Here is an 11,165-nt window from a genome sequence, read left to right as displayed (position 1 = left end):
ATTCAGCCAAGCAAAATTATCAGCTAATTATATTTAGAATCAAAAGCCCAACAACTATTTGCAGATAAATTGTATGAATTGAAGTGAATAGATCTGAGTATTAAGATTCATAGATTTAGCAGATGATTTGTTAATTGGAATAAAAAGGTCATTTACTAGCCATTTTAACAATAGATCAGTCGGAACTCTATTTATTATTTAACTAGTAGTGCTTAAGGATTGAAATGAAGAATAATTGCATTATTGTTCTGATACGATACTTTTCGGGAAAAGGACGGAAACGCGGGGAAGTTGCGAAGCTTCCCGCTCCGTCTCCGGACCGAAGCCTGTGTCTAGGTTGAGCTATGGGTCTTGGCACCCAAGAGGTGTGGGGTCTGTAGCAAGGCTTCTCACACTGTAGCGAGGACCTGGCAGAAAACACGTGCAAACTTTGGTGCAGAAAGGTAGAAAATGAGTACGCCAATAAGATCGTTTGCAAATGCAAGAATTCCAAAATTTTAACTTTTATCCAGCAAACTAGAGAGGCATTAAATTCTGATTTTACTAATTCATGCTCCTGATAGAGGTTTTTCAAAGGGGAAATTGTGTCCTCAAATGATGACTCAGATCGTGTCTTGGCCTGCAGTTTTGGTTTAGGGAGCTGTTCTTATTTTATTTTTTTTTTTTCATGCAGACGATATGATTAAAAAGCAAATATTTTAACATAACTTAGTGATCTGAGCTATTACTGAAATGTCCACAGTTTCACTCGTTTTTTTTTTTTCTCCTAGATTAAAGAAAACTTTAAAAATCTATTTGCTTTGACATATGACACAATATTTAAGAACTGAAATCATCAATTAAATCACACATCAGAAACATTTCCCTTTGGTAAAAAAATAGAGTGCTAGACGATGTACACTTTGAAATTGTTGTTAATGTTTAAAATGCAATCTGAAATGCATATGTTATTTAAAAAAAAACATAAATTACAAATTTTAAAAGTTTATGAAAAAAAAAAAAAACCTAGCCATCATTGCTTAGCAAAAGCATTTGCAGAGAAATGCGTATCTTTGGGTTTTGCGGATATGCATCGTTTTCTAGCACGAAAGCTGAATATATTATTCTTTATTTTATTTTTTTTTCCTCCTTTATAAAACTGAGTAGATCTAAAGGAAACAGAGTTCCTTCTGGGTGCCTGTAATAAAGTACCAAACCTGATATGCACATGAAGGTAGCGAAAGCCTTTTGGATTGTCACCGAAAATAGAAAAGGTGAACGTCGACAAGATTTCAGATTTTTTTTTTTTTTTCTGGGGACCGAGGGAAACTGAAGTTAAAAATAAAGCTCTCGTATGGTCAACACGTTGGAGGAAATTCAAAGACTCTCATAAAATAAACATATTTTCAGAAGTGTTTTGAATTTCCCTGTGTAATTTCTGGCCAACAGAAATTACAGTTGTATCTTTGGAGGGACGTTATGTCAGATCAATGGTCATTATGCAAAAAAAATAAGCTGAAAACTTGATGCCTTAAGCCGTTCAGTTATTAAAACAGCGAGGACAGCTTTTCTTTAGATTCACTGCTAGAAAACTTTGCGCCACCGTGTCGCAACGATAAAATATTTCGGTTTGGTGTCCCGGGAGGTATGTAAAGCATTCCTTGAAAAAACACGAGTACGGAACAGCAGTTATTAAAAAATACAACCGTTTATGTCCCGAAAAATATAGGAAATCCTCTGAAGCCTGTGCATGAGCTCAAATACCCCAGCCCGAAGCACGCTGCGAGTTGTTCCTGAGCTGTATTTAACTGTAGGCTTTGGAGTCTTCAAGTGGAAGGGGAATCTCCGTTGGGACAGGTGGTGGTGACGGTGTGCGTGCCGTGCGTGTGCCTGCCCCTGCAGCCGCACGTGCGCCCGTCCGCCCTCGCTTCGCTGCAGCGTTATTAAGGAAAGCCGTCCGTGCCTCACCATGTTGTTACATGTGTCTGTCTGCTGATTATAAAATGTGTTAAACAGTATTTAAAAAACAAAAAAATGCAGAGCTGCGCTTTGATTTATTCAGCGAACAAAACATATGCTCGCTGTTCTGTTCTATGTAATTCATATGATCAATAAAATTTTCTTTAAAAAGAGCAACTTTGGCATTTAGAAGGATTATGCTGCTGAAGAAAAAAAATGTTTCGCTCTTGCTACATGTAGTCAACCTCAGTGCTCTTGCACCAAAATAAGTTTTTGGCTGACTAACGTCTGTTTTTGTGTATTTATTATTTCTGATCTTCAGGGTCGAAGCTGTGTATTGCGGCTGTTATCCGCTGTGTCCCAAAGCCTTGGTGTACCCAGAGATATTTCCAGGTAGCTGCTTCGTTGCACATTCTTTTTTTTCTGAAACGTCATAACGTGATTCGGGCTGAAATACAAAGTTTGAGAATAAACTTGAGCAAAAGCAATTGTTTATTTGGCAAGCCAGCGTGTTAGTGTTAAGGAAAATTTGATGTATTTTAATACATTAGACAAAGTTTATATTTGCCATCTGTTCTTTTAAGATAACACAAAAGCAAGTTTTGAAATAGCATTCTTCATTGTTAGCATACACAACCCATAATGATAGATTTTTGTTAAAAGGTCAGTGATGCTGCAATGGTTTGCAGATTTTTTTTTTTTGATACACAGGAAAAAAAAAAAAAAAAACAACCACGAGGCCTGAAAATCACACCAAATTATTTAAACAATTTAATACTTAATAGTATGCAACTGCTGTACAGGATACACACTAATGTAGTACCAGTTCTTTGAAAAATCTCATCACTAAATGTATCACATATGCATTGTGTTACATTAGAATAATGTATTTTAATCACCCAAAGGAGATGTCTAAACAGCACAACTACACAGTCTTATTTAGCATTAAACATCCTTGTGAGCTGAGGTAACCTTATAAAATCATGCTTAAATAATGTAAAACACGAGGCGGCACAGAGCAATATGCATTTTTAATTAGTAAAGTGACTAATATCGAGTGTGTGCTTTGAGGTTTTTGTTTCATTAAAAATGTATCTGTTTTTCCTGCAGCTGAATATCTGTATTCTACACCTGAGCAGCTTTTTAAAAGGCTTCAGAATTTCTGCAAGAGACCAGATATTGTAAGGAAACATCTCTATAAGGTAGTTGTTCAGAATAGTTTTACATGATATAATGCCATATTGAAGTACAAAGGAAAAAAAAAAACCTTAAAAAAACAACATTTAATTAACATACTAATGTTTAAAGGAAACATGCTAGGGAGGGATATTAGTCGTTACACTAACAAGGATTAATTAAACTAGATGCCAGTTGTATTAACCTAGGTCTTATGAAATACGTGCACTTAATGCATGCTACATGCTTTTTTTTAATTTATTGTTTTCTAAAATCACTGTCCTTTACGTTTGGACCCAGGAGGCTTATAAAAATGAACCTGGATTAATGCAACTCATTAGTTTAAAAGGAAAATAAAAGAAAGATCCTACAATTATACTAATGAGGATAAGCCTACCTTCCTATCCTAATTTAATCTCCAGTCCTCAAAAAACACAGGTGACAGGTATCAGGTAAGACTTCTCTGCCTTCTGGAATTATCCGAATTATTTGCATAATTGTGATTGTTTTAACTCTTTGCTTTTTAAGGTACGTTGGGCATAAAAAAAGTTTATCAGAAGCATAATTTACTGGTATTTCTCATGTCCTGTTCTTTGCAGTTATTTATGTGGAGAAAGTACAGTTTCGGTGGCAGACCCTCCATCCAAGTTTTGATGGAGCGTTCAAGGCTAGATGGGCTTTCACTTTTTTAAGAGGTGTATTTATACTGCTGGGAGTCACACTTTATTTTTTTTTTTTTTAATTACATGATTGTAGACGAAGCACTAAATTTTATATTATTCCAGCAAAGAGCTATTCTCACACGATGCTGCTTTTAGAAAAATAACTGCTATTTTCTGCGTGCTGGTACGTAAATTTACAGCGTTCTCTGAATTTCTCAGTCCTGGCGATGCCGTGGGCAGGCTGGATACGCATCACCCCCGCACGACAAAGGTGTTTCAGGTTGTAAAAAACCTGAATTTGGCTAAAAAATCATTATTAAAGGGTTGGGAGTGCACAGAAATACTCCTGGTGTTACCCGTGTGGTATGAACACGGTCTCTGTAGCGTTCCCTGGCCGTCGCCGTCCAGGCACGCTGTTAATGAGCAAGTCAAAGTAATCACCTTCTTAATTTGGAGGCTCACGCTGCTGGCAGACCTAACCTCATCTCTCCACCTTCCTCCCTCTGGGGACCAGAAAACGTTGGGTCTCGCTGCATGTCGGCTGCTTCTCTACCCCTTCCCGCACACATGGAGCAGGAGGAGCGAGGCTTTAGCCCACGCCTGACTTTTTTTTTCTTTTTTTTCTTTTTTTTTTTTTGTGACCTAAAAATAGACATTTACATAATGACACATCAAAGATGATGTTGTTTCTGCAGGAAACAGTTAAACTTCGAGGGGGGAAAAAAAAAAAAAAAAAAAAAAAAGGAGAGAACCAAAAATGCAATTTAACACCCAATTTCAAGCTCATTATCTTTCATTGTCTATTAACTTGGCAATGGTTCAGAAGGTAGCTCATAATAGTTTAAAATGCTGACTGAACACTTCCAGTGTTCAGCGTTACTTCTGGTGTCAATGGTATCGTATAGTTAGACGTGGTGGCTTCAAAGGGAAAACAGTCCTTAAACGTTTACCTTGACGTTGCCCAGTGCTTGAAGCTCAGCTAGTAGTTGTGTTCACATGGATCCTCTCTCTACGTGTGGATCCCCAGTGCCTAAACAGAGCCAAGGTGTGCTAAAAATGAAAAAAAAAACGGTGGAGAAAACACCGATATAAAATGATAACGGGTTTAAAAGGTGCGCGCGAGTCCCGTAAGCGAAACGCTAGGTTTTTTTTATTAAAAAAGTCACTTAGGATGAGTTGCAGGCAGAAGCTGAAGGTGTTTATCCTCCTACCCCTCGTGCACCTGCACTATTAACAGCACAGCTACGTTCAGGTCTTCTGAGCGTTCGGGCTGAGCGTCTGCAACAGGTAGTAATTGAGCTGAACGGTGGATGGTTTTAAAATGAGTAGAGCAGAGCCTAATCCAGAACCTGTGAGCACCAGAGAAGAGATCCCTGTTGTCTTTAATAGGCTTTGGATCAGCTCGGAGAATACCGTTAGAGTTGTCTTTTTGTGCCTCCACCCACGTACGCCGAGCCTGCCCGTCACGGTGAAACTCTCCGCAAAGCCTCCTCGAAAAACGCTGACTTAGGTGTGTGTTGTTAAGGTCGTTGTAGCTGGGAGGACGCTGCTTTTCAGGAAGCTGAAAAAAGAGTGAAATCATAAAGGGTGCGCAGCGCTTCCACTGTATTTTCACTTTTTTCAGATCAGTATAATATTATATATACTATAGCGGAATAGAGAAGGGACTCCGGCACAGTAGTGCGCACTAATTCGCTACTTTTCTTTCCAAGACCTTCCTGACATACTCTCTGCCTGTGAAGTTCATAAAGTATCTGTGAAATCTTGAAAGTTAAAAATGCTTTCACAGCAAATAGTGGTTTTATTCACTGGTTGGGGATTCTGCTTCGTAGGTGGGACAGTAATCAGCATCAGAAGCACCTTGGGTTATCCTTTTACGTATTGTTGGGGTTTTATGACCACGGGTATCCGTAATAATGAGATAGCTTAGCTTGACGGAGCGGATTCGTGCTGGCAGACTTTTTAAAGTGTCCATAACATAAGCACCTATGGAAACCTTTCCAAATGGTGTATTACTTACCCTGGCTATTCTCACAGCACCCAAGGCTGGCTTGTTTGCGTTTCGACGTCGCCTTCTACCAGTTGTTAGCAGAAGATTGAGATGAGCAGAAAGCAAACCTCATTTGTTATCAATTATTTGTTCTGTTCCAGTTTTATGGAATCAAACGTGGCTCTTTGGTTCTGAGTATTTGTGGTTGCCAAAGTAAGTGCCAGAATGAAGCAAGTAACAACAACAGGGCATCGGTTTCCATCGGAGCACACCGTAGGACCTGTCAGTGTTTGCGCGCTCCCTATCTAGTAGATCTAAAGTAAAAAAAAAAAAATAAAAATAGGGCAAAGCATTTGTTTCTGCATTATTTTCTTGAAGTTTACCTTTCAGTTCCCTCACTTCGGTTTCTTAATTTAAAACAGCATGTATAAAGAGTATACAGTGGAAAGGGACAAGAAGAGTTGCCAAAAGCCAGGCATGGAAGGAGCTGACAACTTTAAATAATCTCTCCCAGCCCTCCCAGCTGAATGAGTGCTGGTTGACATGCTGTCAGCTTCAGTTCCTGCAGAAAAATCCTACTCTCGCTCATGCTTGTTTAACGGAGAAAAGAATTTGGCCCACTTTCTGACATTCATCTTCTCATTTCCATCACACTACAGAAGCTCACCTGCCTATGAAAAGGCACATGGCGTGATTTTTTTTTCTTCTTTCTTACACCACTGTAGAAGGAAGACTGCTGAATTCAAAGGGATTAAACTGCTGTAAAATCAAATTAAGATCCCAGTTAGACCGTAGACATCTGAATTGTTTCCAGTCGCAGGATTTGGCTGTATAGGGCAGTTCTAACAAAACTTTTCTTTTTTTTTTTTTTTCTTTTTTTTTCCTTCTCCTTTTGCTCTGATTTGAGATAAAGCAGTATCTTTGGTATTTCAGGAAAACATGACAAAGGGAAAACAGCTCCTGGTCCAGCTTTAATTTTTAGGCACAGCTAGGAAAGCAGCAGGAGGCATTCTCAGCCTACGGATACGATGCGCTGGACACGTGAGGGTGCAAGAAAGCTTCGTGCCAGATGTCCCATCAGCCACTCAGCCCTGTTGCAAGGAGCAGGAGTTGTTAATGGTTGGACCTGATGGTTTTAAAGGTCTTTTCCAAACTAAATGATTCTATGATTTAATTCTATGATTCTATGATTCGGTGATTCATGGTTCTTGTACGGGCCATGTAAGAGGCAGGGACAATGCCTCTGCCCTTCTCCTTACCCACTCCCCAGCAAAACTCCATGAGAAATTAGTTTTTTCTGTAAGGATGCCAACTGCCACTCTGGATCAGCACACCATGTGTTTAGTTTGATACTGTGTTTTTAATAGTGGTGAGCATTGGATATTTGGGAGAAGATTGACGCAGGTTGACATAGGGTGTTCAGGGTCTTCTCTTGGTCTTTTAGAGTTAGAGATTGGTCCTAACCCTAGACTTGGAGATTTTATCATCTTCCATAACCTTTAAGTATTGCCAGGCTGTACGTAATAGTTCTCCATTTGTCTTTGAGGTCCTTGGAAGCCCCTATTGTTGTCTTTCACATCTTCCTATAGCAAAGCAGTTCATCAGATGTTTACAGACGTTTCCCTCAGTTGGCTCAGCATTTCCCCACCTTCCATTGCATTGAGTTCTTCTTGTTCTGGAGCAGGTCACCTGGAAGCAGAAGCTCCCCATCCATCTTTTCTATACCATTCATTATTTTATAAACATTTGCCAGATGTTTACAGTATCCTGGCCCTTTCAGTCTCTCCTCGTGAACGTTCTTCCATGTTTATATTCGTATCTCCCGTCAGTCAAGCCATTTTGATGCTTGAGAGCTGTTTTTGTGCTGGTATGATCGTTACTTTACAGAGTATTCTAGGCCACGCCATCAGTTTATGTGATGTGTTGTACTCTGATAATTTTCAACCTGTTCCTTATGGAGCCAGCCATACTGTTTACTTTTTAATCGTGAATGTATATTGAGCAGATGTTTGCTTACAGTGTTCTCCAGATCTTTTGTCCTGGGCTGATAAAGTTAATTTAGAGCTTTATAGGGTATGCAAATAGTACAAATATTTCCATCCATCCTGCTGGCTTTCTGTTCATCGGCAGAGCACGGTTGCAGGGAAAGAAGGTGGCACTATGTTGAATTTGTGCTTCTGCCTGGTTAACGTTAGGTGCAGGTCAGGAGGAGGTTGGAAGCATGAGCAGGAAACTTGTATTTGCCTCTTGTGATGCTTGGTTTCCAGTGAGCAGGATTTAAAGTGGTTTCAGAGGTGGTCTGGATCTGCTGCTCAGAGCCTGCATGGGAAGGTTACAGGAGCCTGGAAACTCTGGGCTGCAGCATGCTGGGTCCGTGCTCTCCCATCTCTGTGTCGGTGCTTAGGCATGGGATCCTCAGTAAAATGTGTAGAAGAGAAGAATTTCTTATGTGAAAGAAAACTTGAGTTAGTTACTTAGAACACAGAATTATAGAGTAGTTAAGGAAGGGACCTCTGGAGGTCATCTGGTCAGCCTCTGCTCAAAGCAGGGCCAGCTTCGAAGTAGGATCTAACTTCAAAGTTGGGTTAAGGTGCTCAGGGTCGCATCCAGGTTACACTGAAGTCTTGACATTTTTCATTCCGTGCGCATGGCTGATGCAGCTGAAGGTCTAGGTAGCTGAGGAGGTGTGCAGAGGTGGGAAGATTTGCTGGACTGCGGGACACAATTTAAGCATTTTGGGTCAACCTTAGGTCTACAGCTGTAGTAGAGTGAGATCTGCTAACTAATGGGGATGCTCACTGGGGAAGAAATGAACTAGCTGTTGGAGTTGCCTGCTAGGTCATTCTGGGATCCAGCTGTACATATGTAGACATATATGTATGCATATAAGTATGCATATACATATATATATGTACGTGTCCTGCACCTGAACTTCTTCCAGGGCTTGCCTTGCTCTTGGCTCTCTGAGGTACATATCTAGGAGATTTCAGCTCTCTGAAACTGTTGGTCTGTAGCACGTAGCAGTTGGCTGCGCTTGTAGAGCAGGAAGAAAGTGTTCATTAAGAAAGCAGTTATGTCTCCATCTTTCAGCATAAACACCAGGACTTTGAACTTCATATCATAACGATATTAGATAGCTTCCGATGTAGTTTTCGAGAGTAAATGGAAACTGGCAGATGAACCACAGCGGCTGCAAAACGGTAGCTGGAGAAATGGGTCAAAGGAAGTAGGATTGACTTTGAAAGAAAAGTTGCAAAAAGCACAAAAACTTTTTTTTTCCAGTAAAGTTTGTTCAAATTACCTTGAGAAAGAAAGCCTGAAACTGTTTTCTTACTGTTGTGGTTGGTCAGTGTGTACTGAACCATCCTGTGCAAGGTACCCACCAGCGTATCTTGCGTGGATTGGCATCCAACATTTGAAGTTTTTTGTTTAAAGACAAAAAAATGAGATGAGTTTTAAAAGGCCGACATAAGAAACCGCAGAAGAGACCAGTTTATTCAGGGAAATACTGCTACTCTGCTGAGGAGTATTATACAGCTCTGACTTGGGCTTCGCAGTGCACCCAGTTTGTGTAAACCAATGCTGTCTTTTGATGGTGGTTTCCATAGGTGCTTGGAGTTTGAAAGCGTAGCTCCAAAAGTAGTTACTACAAGCTGCTTCCCACCTTGATTCTTCCCCTATACTCACAGAGGGAAGGAGCTGGGTCACAGGGTAAAGCTGACCCGATACAAATTGACTCTGTAACTCACTCTGCTGTCTTGCCTGCCAAATCTCAGGTTTTGTGCTGAATAATAGTCTCTAATTCTTAATTTTCTTGAGGTAATTTTTAAAAAAATGTACAAAAAATGTATGCCAAATCAGTACTGTGATTGCCGAGTCAGTGCTGATACTGCTTGAACTCCAGCTACCCTGAAACAACAGGTCTGAATAGATGGACGGTCCTTATTAAATTCTAAATGTTAACTCTGAAGTCTAATGAGGGCAGCGTAGGTAGTAATTATTTCAATTCTGCTCTTAGGACACAAGATACAAAAAAGTTGATTTTATCATAAAGACTGTTGTATTGTTACTGATATTATGTGAACTGTTCTTCATGGGGAGATCATGCTTTATGTGAAAACTTTACTTCTCTTCGTGATTTTATCTCCGCGTATTTAGAGACTGTTGACCGAATCATGTTATATTCCATGGAAAAGTGAATGCCCAAACCTTTGCAGAGCTATCAGCTGATAAAAAAAAAAAAAAAAAGGAGTTGAATTTGTTCTCTTCAAGGTTACTTCAAAATAAAGCCCAGAAGCCCGACCGACGATGGTCAAGCAGGAGAATTACCCCCTCACTCCTGCCAATTCCTGGTTCTGCCATGCCCGAGGGTGAGAGGGGCAGCTCATTCCCCGCGGGCGTTCTGTCCTTGATGTGTCCACCTCCTGGTGCTCATCCAGGAGCAGATAACCTGGGGCTGCCGACCAGCTTACCTGTCTTAAAAATAATAATAAAAAAAAAGCCGAATTCCCTCCGTTTCCAAATAACGGCACGTGAGCGTCCGCTCCCGGAATCCCGGGGACCGCAGGACGCGCTCGGTCCCGCGCTGGAGACGGTCCCTGCCGCATCCCGGCATCTCACGCAGCTTCGTGCGCTTTTCTCTTCTGCTTCCTCGCAGGGCGAGACGGCTGGGTTTGCTTGGGCAGCGCTCGGCGGCGAATTCAGGTCTCTGCTCGCAGCAGAACCGAGGGAAGATTTGTGACAGATGGGGCTAAGTCACAAACTTGCAGCCTCAGGCAGAATTTGTGGAAGTTTCCAGAGTGTGCCCATATTTACCTGATCAGAGAGAAAAGAAAATCTGCAGAGGAAGCCGAGCCTGGCTGCTTGTCATAGCTGACACAGAGCCATCTGCCACAAACCTGTGGCGGCTTCAGATCTCCAATCCCTGCCACCACCCCAGCTCAAATTAAATACAGATTCTTAGAGACGTTATGATGGTTACACATGTCCTCGGCATCACATGCAGGAGACTGTTCAAAAAAAAAAAAATAAAAAAAAAAATCTGTGGCCTGTTGTATAACCGCACTCATGTATCCCATATGTGGTGCCACATTGAATTTCCGGTTGAATCTGTTTTTATCCTTTGTACTGGATGACATGGTGCCTGAATTCTTTCTTTTCGCCGACACGATGGCAGCCAAGCCGCGGCTTCAAACGCTCGCACTTGGCTGAGTTTCTACCTAGGTTGCCAGGTTATCATTGGAGCCTTATTGTGTCCTCAAAGGGCCACAGGGCCTGAAAGGAGGATCCCAACGCCGCCGGACTAATTGGGCAGCCAGCTCCGGGTTGTTTGGAGGCAAAGGGCTGCTTTAGCACTTTGCTTTTTATTTTTTTTTAATTTTTTTCTTTTTTTTGCAAAT

General features: G+C 41.0%; 1 protein-coding gene across 7 annotated transcripts in view; it reads left to right on the top strand.

The window, feature by feature from the left end:
* QTMAN (queuosine-tRNA mannosyltransferase) overlaps positions 1 to 10,507 on the top strand; it is a 128,291-nt gene extending 117,784 nt beyond the window's left edge. For 5 of the 7 annotated variants that reach the window (XM_086615658.1, XM_086615656.1, XM_086615653.1 and 2 more), the window contains 3 exons: positions 2,261 to 2,331; positions 3,049 to 3,140; positions 10,424 to 10,507. In XM_086615658.1, coding sequence (XP_086471784.1) covers positions 2,261 to 2,331; positions 3,049 to 3,140; positions 10,424 to 10,507 — 247 coding nt within the window. Of the gene's footprint in view, positions 1 to 2,260; positions 2,332 to 3,048; positions 3,141 to 10,423 lie in introns of those variants that run through there. The other 2 variants (XM_086615657.1, XM_086615654.1) reach the window with 2 other exon arrangements.
* The last annotated feature ends 658 nt before the right edge of the window (positions 10,508 to 11,165 follow it).

The sequence above is a fragment of the Tauraco erythrolophus genome, chromosome 8 (genome assembly GCF_009769465.1).
Source record: "Tauraco erythrolophus isolate bTauEry1 chromosome 8, bTauEry1.pri, whole genome shotgun sequence".
NCBI classification, from domain to species: Eukaryota; Metazoa; Chordata; class Aves; order Musophagiformes; family Musophagidae; genus Tauraco; species Tauraco erythrolophus.
The sequence above is the reverse complement of the archived record's forward strand: the minus strand, read 5'-3'. Positions and strand labels throughout refer to the sequence as shown.